Source organism: Pseudorasbora parva, chromosome 22 (genome assembly GCF_024679245.1).
Source record: "Pseudorasbora parva isolate DD20220531a chromosome 22, ASM2467924v1, whole genome shotgun sequence".
NCBI classification, from domain to species: Eukaryota; Metazoa; Chordata; class Actinopteri; order Cypriniformes; family Gobionidae; genus Pseudorasbora; species Pseudorasbora parva.
The window spans coordinates 6,189,029-6,202,893 of record NC_090193.1 but is presented as its reverse complement, the minus strand read 5'-3'; the positions used below and the strand labels follow the sequence as shown (position 1 = coordinate 6,202,893).

Sequence of the window (13,865 nt, the reverse complement as noted above, 5' to 3'; positions counted from 1 at the left end):
CTAGTGTTTCCATCTTTTGGCTCAAATTTGGGGACTAAACAAAGACCAACATGACTCGCTCACTGACTCACTCAGGGATAAAGGTTGCTTGAGCAAGAACAACGTGTAATACAAAATAACTTCAGGCAAATTATCGATACTGGAGTCAATTCAAGAACTTAGGAACAAAGATCACAAATCCCCCACTCCCACAGAAACAGGTATTTGTTCTGGTACAAAGCATACACAGGGGTTCAGTGTGTTCAGAAGTCCTGAATGCGATTGAGCATATGGTGCACCATGTCTTCGGGGTGGATATTTTGTGTGTTTCTGTGTGTGCTTTTTACTTCAGGGTCTTTTGAGACCCTGGTCATCACAAAGAGCAATGAGCAATTGGTAGGTCTGCTTTTTATATGCTAATTTATTTTTTGCTTCACTAATGAATTACCTTATAATAATTAACACATTAGTAGTGATCAATAACATTTTGATTCAAAAATATCAATACAGTATCAAATATGGGAAAACTATCTGTACGGTAATGTGTCCTCTTATGCCCTCCAGGACAGTGAAACCAGCACGACCAGACTCTTAAAGGTATTGCAACAATGCTGCTTAAAGTCTGCTATGCCAATAGATTTCATACAGCAGTGGTTCTCAACCAGGGGGGCATCTGAGGGGCCTCAGCAAGCTTCATTTTAAGTTAATTTTAAATATACATTCAGTCATGACAACTATCAGAATAGTTTAAGTATGTTAATGGCTATGACAATAAGGTTGGGTGGTATGGCCAAAAAAATATCACAATAAATATTTTTATTTCAGTTTTGACTTTATATCGCTAATTATCATGATAAATGTCAAATCGGTCATTTAGACTGTCAAGTCTAAAGGCAGATTTTTATGGAAACCAGGCACTTAATTGTGCTTTTTAACTACTCTTTATTTTCAGAACATAACAAAAACTTGCCAAACATGTGTTTTTTTTTCTTTAAAAAAAAAAGCTTAAAAATGAATTTCGTAGTTTCTGCATGTGGTTAGTTTGTTGCCTGACTTTGATAATGTGTATCCTTTGCAGTGCATGCTATCAGTAGTGCATGCTGAAATATTAATATATTATGTGTTTTGTCTGTTAGAAATGCATTTGACATTAGCAGTGGCTTGAGATGGGACGCAGATGTACACTTACAGATGCTGGTCATATAATTAGAATATCACCAAAAAGTTTTTTTATTTCACTAATTCCGTTAAAAAAGTGAAACTTATCTATTAATTAATTACACACAGAATGATATATTTCAAATGTTTTTTCTTTTAATTTTGATGATTATAACTGAGGACTAAGCAAACTAAGGAAAATCTCAAATTCAGTATCTCAAAAAAATGTAATATAACTTAGACCAATACAAAGAAAGGATTTTTAGAAATCTTGCCCAACTGAAAAGTATGAACATGAAAAGTATGAGCATTGTACAGCACTCAGTATCTCAATACTATATGTATAGTACATATAGTATCATGACTGAACTAGATATAAAAAATTACAAATTAACTGAAAATGTAAATAAATAAAAGGTAATTTGAAATAATATTTTATTTTTTTAAAACACCAATTGATCACACACGCCTGCACTTCATCAGTCCTCATCACAGCCAGCACTTAAGCACCACGCTCACACTCATGCTGCATCCCAATTGGCCTACTTATCCTACGTCCTAAAAGTATGTACTCTTTTTGTGAAGAAAAAGTTGTTCTGTATTTCGATCGCAGCTTTAAAATGTTATGAGAGAACGGTTCATTTACGAATGTTTATCCACCACATTACCTTTTATTTAAATCTAAATTAGAAAGCCATTGTCAGTTTGTCTGTCAGTTGGCAGGCAGTTTTGGTCGCTTCATTAAAAGTTGTTGCTGTTGTTTTAGCCTCCTGCTGACTAGTGTCGTGCCCCTCCCATCCCATTCACACACACACAGATGATTCGACTATCAGTCGATCATAGAGAGATTCGACAAATCTGATTTGAATGTCTAAATCATTAGTCGGGGACACCCGAAAACTGTCATATTCCACCAGCACTTGGTTCCTGTGTCTGTCTTTTTGTAACAGAAGACCGGACCTACACCGTACACCAGATGAGCACTCCGGATCCGTTTCACGAGCTCGTCAGCGCACTTCGGCGAGCTTTCACATCCCCTTCCGGCAACAAAACACCACCGCTTCTTTGCAGCCTGTCCCCGCCAGTCCCATGGCCAAACCAGCGCCCTTCTCTGGCACGGAGGAGGACTGCAATCGATTCCTTCTCCAATGCTTGCGGGTCCTGGAGATGCAACCGCACCTCTACATAGACAACCGCGTTAAAGTAGCATTCATTATTTCTCAACTATCAGGCAAAATGCTTCGTTGGACTGAATCATTGTGGTCTCAAAATAATGTTATCATCCAGTCTCTCTCCAGTTCGATGTCTCGTTTCAAGGAAGTCTTCTGTAAACCCAGCTGGGATTCCGTCATCGGAGAACAATTATATCACCTGAAACAAGGTACCATGTCAGTTAATGAGTATGCCCTGCAGTTTAGGACCCTCGCTGCTGCCAGTGGATGGAACGAGCGTTCTTTGTTAACAACTTATCGACGAGTTCTGGATCCCCGCATGCAGTTAAATCTCACTGCATACATGGATACCCTCAGCCTGGAACACTTCATCCAGCTGTCAATTCGATTTGCCACTCGTATGCAGACGTGTCTCAAAGAACACCAGGGCCAGTTGATGCCTCCGTCATCCCTCTGTCACCCAGAGAACATCAGCCCTCCAGAACTAGCCACCGAACCCATGCAAGTGGAGAGTCAGCGACTAACTCCGACTGAGTGGCAGAGGCGGCTGACCCAAAATCTGTGTCTGTACTGCGGAGCATCAGGGCATTTCATCGAAGCTTTTGTGGCCTTAGGAATGCTTTCACGACCGTTTGGAACATCGCCGAGGTGCCACTGGTCATGCCCTATGGACTAGCGGACGCCCCTCTGTATTCCAGGACTTCGTCCATAAGGTGCTCCAGGAGATCCTGCACAAGTCTGTCCTAGTCTACATCGACAACATCCTAATTTACTCCCGGAGCCTGGCCGAACATCGCCATCCCGTTGCGGAGGTCCTGAAATGCTTGAGAAGATTCAACCTGTTCCTCAAAGCTGAGAAGTGCTCGTTCCACCAGTCATCAGTGCAGTTCCTTGGTTATAACATCAATCACAGTGACATATGGAAGGACGAGAGGAAGGTGGATGCCCATCCAGGACTCCACTTTACCTGTCACGCTCATTCTGGTATCTTAATAAACTCTGTCATATTCCACCAGCACTTGGTTCTGGTGTCTGTCTGTTTGTAACAGTCAGCAAAAATGTTATAATTACAGCAGAAATACAAGAGGATATATCCAGGCTATGAAAATCCTTTGAGTCAAAAAGGTTGAGAACCAATGATGTACAGTACTGATACATTTTAGGAATTAGTCAATTGAGTCAAATAATTCACAATAATACATGAAGTAGGCTATTCTGTGTTTCGCTTGATTATATAAAACTTGTACAACTATACACTGTATATTGTTGCCGTACAAAATTAATTTTGCAATTGCCTCCTTACAGAAGCGAAGTGTGAGCAGTGTAGAGGTGGGAACTCTTCATTACATCACACAGTGTGTCAAGATTTTGTGATTTGAAAGTCCATTTAAAATGAATGTGGGCAGTTAAAAATAATAATACATTTTATTTATAATGCGCTTTTCTAATACCCAAAGCGCTAAATTAATGAGCTACCTTTACATAATCTGAGCCTTAAGGATATTTTTGTTGGCTAATGATACAGTTAATTTATATACATTTAATTAATTATATTTGATTACATTATATTGAATACATTTTGTATTGAATAATAATTTATAATAATTTTATTGAATTAAACAAAATATATATAAATATTAACATCATATTAAAGGGTTAATTCACTAAAAAATAAAACAAAATGTGTCATCAGTTACTCGCCCTCATGTTGTTCCAAACCCTTAAGACTTTCGTTAATTTTTTTAAAAACAAATGAAGCTTTCTTTACCTCCAGCGGCCCAATTATCACTTTGTCACTTCGACAAGTTCATAAATTACGGTGGCCCAGTAGTGCAGCCGTACTAACTTAAACCACAACACAATGGAATTAAATCACAAATCACAACAAGGTTGCTAGACTTGTTGGATTCCCATCCTAAACATTGACAAAGTTTCAAAAAAACAAGTTGGACGTTTGATGGAGTATTTCTGTGTCAAAAATACTCTTTCCGGTTTCTCACAAGTTTCGGAGTGTTTTTTAGTATGGGTCCGCTTGACATCAACGGGTCGGAATGTCCTTGTATGGACTGTACGGGCTCTTCTCCCGGAAGGGTGTGCTGCGCGTGTGACTAGAGCGAGAGAGCAAATGCATGGCGCCCATAAACACTGCTCTCACTGTTGTCTCAGTACTTCACCAAATCAATGTCACCAAAGAAGTGTGTTTTTGATGGAACAGTCCCAGCGATAAAGGTTCACGGTCGTGCTTTGGAAGCAGGCGGTGAGTAAAACTGCTTCAAATGTCTATGTTGTTGACTATCGTTGCGTGAGTAAACATCAGTAAACACCACGATCACATAGTTAATTTATCAATGGAGCATGTGATGTATGGTGTGTGTTTAAATACATTTGTTTAGCTGACCACTATAGGTGTCTGTTTGTTTATTGAACCACCCCAAACATAAACCTAGGGAAAGTTCACACAAAGCACATTCAAATGCGCTACTCCATTGTTTTTCTATGTAACGTTATACACTAGTCTGACGTGCAAAACCGTTTTGCTTGCGATTGCTAAGGTTTAGTCACATACAATAGTCCATAAACCAAATCATGTCCTCATAAACTGCGAGTAAACACACACAAATGTTGACAGGCCACTAAATACAGTACATACCACAGAGACAGACGTCCTACCGTTGTTGCTTCTCCTGTTCAATTTATTTCAACCTCTGGATCTGATTCTGGATCATATATGTATGAGTTGAATCTGATTGATAGCCATGGCTTATTTAGGGTAACGTTTTATTTTCCACGCTTGAGGATGTCACAGCTTTCAGACGCTTTCATGCAATTACTGCTCGCCTCGTTCCGCTCGTTTTTTTTCCGGAAAGACTCGGTAGAGCCTAGCTTTCTTTTATAAATATAATAAAACTAAAGACTTTTCAGAGATATGAAGGATGCAATACTACTATAGGTACTCAAGATTGACGTGAGATTGACTGAAACTGAGTGCCCCCCTCCCCCCCCATATTTTAGGCTACCGTAGTAGCCTACAGTAGATTTAGCTTATCTATGTAATATTAATACATTTTTACTAATAAAAATAATTATGCCTAGATGGTTGCTTATTTTTCACTTTATAGTTTCAGTTTATAGATTACTTTCTGATTAATATAGAATTTTTTATATTCAGAATTTGTTGTTGCACAGTTTTCTTATACAGCATTGTTAAACTAAAATATATATTTTTCAGTTTGCGATGTTCGATTTGAGGCTGCATTTGAGGGTTTTTTTACTTAAGAAAAATAAATAAAATTACTGTCAAATAATAAAATACTGTAATAAATACACTAGTTCACTGTCTGTGTCTGATTGCGTGCAAATTAATTCTACCCAGCGTCTCTCTGCTAATAGTGAAGCAAAGAGTTTTAGTTATCAAGAAATATATGCTAGAATTTTCAGTTTCTAAACTATTTTATTGATAAATCACAGAACAGTGTTGACAATACATTTCTGCGCAACTGAATGGTTTTGTTAGCCTGGTCTTACCAGACTCTCGTACATTTCGGAATGCGCCGCTCACGTGGTCCGTAACGGTATGCTGTAAATAAAATGTCATATTCTTGGTATGATAATAAATGCTGCTATAAATAACGGACCAAGATATTACATCACCACATGACATGGTGTTTGTCAAAAGCAGTAGGTAACTCGGCTGAGGATTTTTACACGGGTGGTGAGAGACGGACGGCAATACAATCACTGACTAGTATAGCCCCTGTAAATGATGGCAATACGTTCCGACCCGAATAGGGCTTCAGGCAACTGCTTCACCACTAACGGAGCGAGCCGGAAAATCCAACTTTTCCAGAATTCCCCCTGTTGGGGAGGAAAGCCACAACACCATGGCCACCAACAAACCCCAGCAAAGATTGTTCTTGCTCCGGCTTTAACTTCTGGATATTCGGCAGCGGTGCCACAACAGAATGAATGGTTTTGCTTGCACCACCGCCATTACTGAATTACAACACAAACTAGCGCACCACATCAACGTCCTCGTTCTCAGCCACTCTCTCTGTTCGCTGATTGGAACGGTAAAAATTTGTTCAGAGAAAACCTAAGAATGCACCGCAGTCCCAGATGTAGTACCGAAGGAAAATGAAAATTGAGCGCAAGTACGTAGGAGGGCAGAGCCAGGCTAAGGGTTTTTTGTGAGGTGCTCGCGATCTCCGCATCATCAGCTGTGTGTGCGTTGCAATGCAGCATGCATTAGTTTAGCAGTATGCATTTATTTGTAATTTTTAACAGTTCAAAACAGAGCCTGCGTGTCAAGAAATTGCTTGTCCTGTTGTGCCCTCTTATAGGCCAGCGACTAGTCGACGTCAAGCTTAAAACGTCACAGCAGAGCATTAAAGTCGACTAGTTGGTGCAACCCCTAGTCTAAAGCACACCATAAAATAATTCTAGCAATTCATACAGGGTTAGTAGTATACAGCTGTATACAGATACAGAAACACACCCAGGTATCAGATCAGTACTCTGTATCGGCCGATACCCTGAGCCCAGGTATCAGAATCGGTCAGGAAGGGAAAAAGGGTATCGGAACAGCTCTAATTTTATACTCATAAAGTGTAAGTAAATTATTAATTAACTATTTAAAATTACATACTATCATTGAGACATATAGTAATAGTTACTCTTTGTTTATAAAAGCTTTAATAACATTTATTCCTACTGTAATTCATGATTAATTCAAGTAGTTATAATGCATTAAGTAGTTGTCTGTGAACTATTTCTGTGACCTTATCTGAAGTGAGGATGATTTTGTCACGGTGTTTGCAGGCAGGAAGACGAAGATACAATTTCAAAGGAAGTTTAATGAACAAGAAATCTCAATAATACAGGCAGGTAGCAAAACACACAATACACAATGGTACATAACGGAGATTGGACAAAGACTGAATGAAGAGGGAAGAACTTAAATAGCAAACAGAAACTAGATAATTAACTAAACAGCTGAACAGAACTAACTAACCAGGGTAACCATGGTGACAGATGAGTGGCGGGAAACTGAAACAAAGGAACATGTGACACGGAAACAGGAAGACAACATAGACAGATTAATGCCTAATAAGACATTTAAAGGCTTGGTTTTCTTCAAAAACAGAAAAAGAAAAGAAACAACACAGAGTGATACAGAACATAGATATATTTATTTCAAGATCAAAAAAATCACATCCTGCGTCGCCATCTTAAAGTTGAGCTTGACTGCTCAGACTCGGATGTGGGACACGGTGACAACAGCGCGCTACCCGAGACCCCCATATGGATGAGATTCGGACGAGCGTCCGTAGACCTATTCGCCTCGCGCAAAAACAGCCATTGTCCTATGTTCTTCTCGCTAAAATACTTTGACGCGCCCCTCGGGGTTGACGCACTGGCCCACCCGTGGCCCAGAGTGCTGCTGTATGCCTTTCCTCCCCTGTGCCTGACAATTCCCACACTGGCCAGGGCAAGAAAGGTTTTTTTTCTCTCATCCTGATAGCACCCAGGTGGCCCAAAGCGCCGTGGCTGGCAGAGATAATCCCTCTGTTATATGCCCAGCCGTGGTGCCTCTCCCTCCGCACAGACCTATTGTCTCAGGCGAACGGGGAGATTTATCACCCACACCCGGACAGGGTAGCTCTCTGGGCTTGGCCCGTGAGAGGACGAACCTAAGCGCATTAGGGCTTCCCCCGCGCATGGTGGCTACCATACAGAATGCCAGGGCCGTTTCTACACAGTCCTTGTATGGCTGTAAGTGGCAGGTGTTCGAAACCGGGGTTTCACTTCATATCAGTGCTCAGTCGCTGATATTTTGTGTTTTCTCCAAGACCTTATGGATAAGGGCAGGTCCTTTTTTCCAATATTAAGGTCTATCTGGCAGCTATCTCTGCATGTCATGTGGGTTTTGAGAGCCCTACGGTTGGGCTGCATTCTCTAATCTGCAGATTTATGAAGGGTGCCCGTCGCTACAAACGTATGTGTCTAGGACCAGCACGCATTCTGAGTGACCAACTCTTTGTTTCATTGGCTCCTCCAAGCAAAGGGGATCCCCTGTCTAAACTACGCCTCTCACATTGGCTTTTGGACGCTATAATCTAGGCATAATAATCAAAGGGAGTGCAACCCCCAGGGATCATCAGAGCTCATTCCACGAGGGGCTTGGCCGCCTCTTGGGCTCTGTTCAGGGAAGGATATCACTGCAGGATATCTGTTCTGCTGCCAGTTGGGCTTCTCCCCATACGTTTGTGCGTTACTACAGGTTGGATGTCACCAATACCTCAGTAGCACATTCGGTCTTGGAGGTGGGATCTTCCTAACCCTGCCTTCTTTATGTGTGCCACATGTTTCATGTCCTGCTTCACACCGCAGTTACGCGGTTGCGTTGGTGTGGCGAGTTCATGATTATGAGACGTGTCGTGCACCGCCCCTCGGGGTGACCGTCTTTTTCTGGCTAACAGGACCTCACTGTGAGTGTATTGAGCAATCAGGGAGCTGTCCATGTCTCTCCCATAGATGGATCTCGAAACAAGAAAGTTTGTTGAAAGAGAACAATAGGTTACTGTCGTAACCCCGGTTCTCTGAAACATTGAGTGGAGAGATCCACCAACTTTGCCCCGCTTGCCACACGAGAAGCGAATATACTTACCGATGTACAGTAGCGTATGCAGCCTATATATGCCCGCAGGTAAGGGGTGGGGCCTTACTGGGCATTGGCTGACTTGGTGCAATTGGATGCTTCTGCAGAGGTCAGGTACGGATGCCCTTCGCATAGGTGGATCTCTCCACTCGATGTTTCAGAGAACCGGGGTTACGACAGTAACCTATTGTTACTATTACTATGTCTAAATAATTAGATGTAAATATGTACATTTAAATGGTTTATTAATCAGGAGTGGATGCCAGAAATGCGAGAAAAAAACAGCAACAACAACAATGGCTATTCAAATCCCAAAATTCAAAATACCAACCTATTGAACGAATGTTCAAATATTCTGGTCCAGCCCTACTGCGTAACACGTGAATTAATCTCATTGGTTCTTGAGGAAGCTCAAATGCGCTGCTGGTAGTTGTGTAAACTGCCAATGGAGGGACAGAAATATCTCAGATTTGATTTAAAAAGATTTAATTTGTGTTATAAAGTGTTATAAAGATAAACGAAAGTCTCACGGCTTTGGAACGTCATGAGGGTGAGGAAATAATGACTGATTTTTCCTTTTATGGATGAACTAACCATTTAATATTGCTGTGATTAAATGTTTTCTGCAAGCCACTTTACTAAGGTTATTCATAACATATTTAAATCAAATGAGTACATCTAAAATAGGTTATTTGACATATTTTGTACTGTACACTGACCTCAAAAAGCTTAATCTTTATCCCGATGGCCTTTATTCCGAAGTTAATAAACAATCACGGTTGCAACATTGACCTTTCACTGTTTTGTGGAGTTCAGAAAGTTCTGAAAGGTTCTTTGAAAGGGACTGCTTAAACTATTACAGTGCATCCAGAAAGTATCCACAGCACTTCACTTTTACCACATTTTGTTAAATTGTAGCCTTAACTGTACAAATTAAATTAATGATTTCATTCCTCAATTCATCAAACAATACAACATAATGACCACATGAAATAACTTTATTCTAAAAATTTGCAAATTTATTAAAAATGGGGGGAAATCATATGTACATAAGTATTCACAGCCTTTGCTAAATATATTTTGTTAAAGCACTTTTGGTGCCAATTACAGCCTCAAGTCTTTTTGAGTATGATACTACGAGCTTCGAACACCTAATTTTGGGCAGTTTCTCCCACTCTTCTTTGCATGACCTCTCAAGCTCCATCAGATTGGATGGGGTGCGTTGGTGCACAGCCACTTTCACGCAACATTTTCAATCAGATTCAAGTCTGGGCTCTTTAAAGCCTAGTTTCCAATCGGTTCTTTGTCGTTCCACACCCAAAGCACCAACTCCGAACCAGGAAAAGTGGTTCTTAAATAGCATCAAAACATTGCTGGTCTAGAAGTAAGAACCGCTTGCATCAAGGGCTGGGACAGGGTTACCGTGACCAGCAAGACGAACACAAACTTGTGACTGCCATTTTTGAAATAGCAGCTAATCGAGCTAACAGCTGCTTGATTGTAATCTCCGTCTATACAAATTACAGCAAACTGCAAAAATGCTTTGAATTGGCTGTGTTTTGATACCGATGTAGGATCGCAAAACTATGAGCATCAATAGTAACACAACGTTCACCATTGTTGATGGAAGGCTTGTTCGAGATGCATCTGTACTGTGCAGACCGATCGCCAAATGACATCAAAGTACATTGAAAGCATATGACTCCTTATGCTTTTGAATCACTTGTGCGGTATTTCGATATCATACGCGGATCAGTCTGCACAGCGCCGATGCATCTTGAACAAGACTGTGGGTGTTTGTTTCCCGCTGCCTCACTAGCGTTGCTGAGAAAGATGAGACGTATAGTGACCAACACCTGACTCTGTGGTGGCTCTCAGGCTCAGCATGTGGAAAGGCAAACTGTTTCTTGTAAGGCTTGTCAGTCACCTCAGACAACTCCAAATTGGCACATGCACTGGATCTGAACTTCCACCCAGCTCATTCTGGTGCAAAAGGGGTAAGAGTTGTCCCATAGCCACTCCTTTATTATCTTGGATGTGTGCTTGGGGTCGCTGTCATTTTGGAAGATGTACCTTCACCTTAGTCTGAGGTCCAGAGCGCTCTGAAGCAGGTTTTCATCAAGGATGTGTCTGTACATTGCTGCTTTCATCTTTTCCTTGATCCTAAATAGTCTCTCAGTTCTTACTGCTGAAAAACATCCCCACAGCATGATTCACTGAAAGGATGGTATTGGCCAAGTGATGAGGTTTGCCTGGTTTCATTCAGACATGATGTTTGCCATTTAAGCCAAATAGTTCAGTCTTTGTTTTATCAGACCAGAGAATTTTGTTTTTCTCATGGCAAACACCGGTCATGTGCCTTTTACTGAGGAATGGCTTCCGTCTGCCCACTCCACCATACTGGCCTGATTGGTGGAGTGCTGCAGAGATGGTTGTTCTTCTGGAAGGTTCTCCTCTCTTTACAGAGAAACGCTGGAGCTCTGTCAGAGTGAACATCGGGTTCTTGGTGCCCTGACTAAAGCCTAGTTCACACTGCCCGATTTTTGGCCCGATTTTGAGTCGCCGACAGGATTTGTGAAATCGCCGACAAATGCCCGAGATCATAGGCAAATCGGTGCTCGTGCACGCGAGGGACAATCACGCAGTGTGAATGATCAAAGACGCGATCAGAGAGAATCGCCGACGAGTCGCCGACGCCCGTGAGATATTTGGCATGCTAAATATCTGGACCTGTCGGCGATTCAAACTCCTGCTGTGTGAACTGCGTTCTGACTGAAAATTACATCGGCAATGACCGACAGCCAATGTGAGATACAGGGCAGCAGGAGGTTCAGGGAGGAGTTTAGTATTTTAATAGATATATTTACAATTCTATCAAACAGAAACAAAGCACATCCAGCCACAGCAACAACACCTTACAAAATTGTTTATTTACCTCAAACTGTCTTTGCAGAACACAATCCTGGCTCCCTCTGTCTCTCCAACAATTTCTTCCACCATAATCTTTTTTATTTTTCTCCACAAATCAGCGCACATACAATTTGAAGCAAACTTTGTGCAGTTTATAATTTTTTATAACAATTCCAAGTGTCGCGAGAACTCCGGTCTGACGCACGTGTGATCTCGCGTTGTTTACTTGTCACATCGCACGTGTGTTTGCACACCGGAGAGAGAGAGAGAGAGTTGTCCGCGATTCTTCCTCTTGTTCAGTCATGCAGTGTGAACTCCTCTGTCGTCAAACCATCGTGCAGTGTGAACACAGCAGTGACTGAATGATACCCCAGATAGTCATGCAGTGTGAAAAGAGCAGTGACCCGACGAGTTTGAAAATCGTGCAGTCTGAACTAGGCTTAAGGCTCTTCTCTCCCGATTGGCTGGGTGGCCAGCTTTAGGAAGAGTCCTGGTGGTTCCTAACTTCTTCCATTTACAGATGATGGAGGCCACTGTGCTCATTGGGACCTTCAATGGTGCAGAAATGTTTCTGTACTCTTCCCCAGATCTCTGCAACGATACAATCCTGTCTCGGAGGTGTACAGACAATTCCTTGGACTTCATGGCTTGGTTTGTGCTTTGACGTGCACTGTTAACTGTGGGACCTTATATAGACAGGTGTGTGCCTTTCCAAATCATGTCCAATCAACTGAATTTACCACAGGTGGACTCCAATCAAGTTGTAGAAATATCTCAAGGATGATCATTGGAAACAGGAGCACCTGCGCTCAATTTTGAGTGTCATGGCAAAAGCTGTGAATACTTATGTAAATTTTTTAATTTTTAATAATTTTGCAAAGATTTTAAACAAAGTTCTTTTACATTGTCATTATGGGGTATTGTTTGTAGAATTGAGGGAAAAATATAAATTTAATACATTTTTCGAATAAGGCTGTAACATAAAAGTATAAAACTTAACGTAAAAACGTTCTGTTAAGTAAAAAAATAGTTATATATCAGTAACCAAGCAATGTACAGGTAAGAAAATTGACAAACTTGTTAAAATGACAAAGTATATCACCCTTTCTTTGCATGCGTTTTTAAACTTTGTAATTTTTAACTCTTTTTAGATCGAGATACAGAGCGTGAAAGTGGACTGTAAGGTGATATCACGTTTTGCCCACACTGTCATGACCACAAAAGTCCTCAATAAGGCCAACATCTCAAAGGAAGTGTCCTTTGAGGTGGAGTTACCCAAGAAGTCCTTCATCACCAACTTCAGCATGTCAGTACATTCCCATTGGATTTACTTTAAAAACTAAACAACTCAGCAAGAGCCAAAATAATCTACTGCATTTCGGTTTGCATTTTGAAACAATATTGCTACATGTTGTGACATTTTTTGGGATTTTCAGGGAGATTGATGGCAAGACATATACAGGTGTGGTGAAGGAAAAAGAGAAGGCCAAGCAGGAGTATCAGAAGGCTGTGTCATCTGGCCAGACTGCTGGTTTAGTCAAGTGAGAAGAAGAAAACATGAAGTCAATGTGAACATGCTTATTTCTCACTACTAACTAACTGGTGTTCTGTTATTTCATGCAGGGCTTCAGGTAGAAAAATGGAGAAGTTTTCTGTTTCTGTGAATGTCGCAGCAGACAGCAGTGTCATTTTTATTCTCACCCATGAGGAACTTCTTCAGCGACAGTTTGGCAAATATGAGCTCATGATCAGAGTCAAACCCAAACAGCTGGTCCAGTACTTTGAGGTTCATTGTTAACTAACCACAGCAGATTTTAAGACATCGTAGATGAGAAGCCACATGCTATATTTTTATAAATTCATTACTCAAAAGAACTGGGGCCGGATTCACGAAAAGTTTCTTAAGAAAAAAGTTTAAAAAATTCTTAAGATAAATTCTAAGAAGTTCGTAAGAATTTTCCTGAGTGCAATTCTTGAAAAATTCTTAA

At 40.9% G+C, this 13,865-nt stretch overlaps 1 protein-coding gene and 1 long non-coding RNA gene across 5 annotated transcripts in view; one reads left to right on the top strand and one right to left on the bottom strand.

The window, feature by feature from the left end:
* The window catches only part of LOC137058865 (uncharacterized), a 254,194-nt gene that overhangs the window by 238,952 nt on the left and 1,377 nt on the right, over positions 1-13,865 (bottom strand). The gene's annotated exons all lie outside the window — the stretch shown is intronic.
* The window catches only part of itih3a.1 (inter-alpha-trypsin inhibitor heavy chain 3a, tandem duplicate 1), a 42,104-nt gene continuing 28,457 nt past the window's right edge, over positions 219-13,865 (top strand). For 2 of the 4 annotated variants that reach the window (XM_067432364.1, XM_067432363.1), the window contains exons 1-6: positions 219-375; positions 544-576; positions 3,615-3,638; positions 13,029-13,183; positions 13,314-13,418; positions 13,501-13,663. In XM_067432364.1, the coding sequence (XP_067288465.1) occupies positions 256-375; positions 544-576; positions 3,615-3,638; positions 13,029-13,183; positions 13,314-13,418; positions 13,501-13,663 (600 nt within the window). In that variant the 5' untranslated portion in view covers positions 219-255. Of the gene's footprint in view, positions 376-543; positions 577-2,087; positions 3,294-3,614; positions 3,639-11,199; positions 12,577-13,028; positions 13,184-13,313; positions 13,419-13,500; positions 13,664-13,865 lie in introns of those variants that run through there. The other 2 variants (XM_067432365.1, XM_067432366.1) reach the window with 2 other exon arrangements.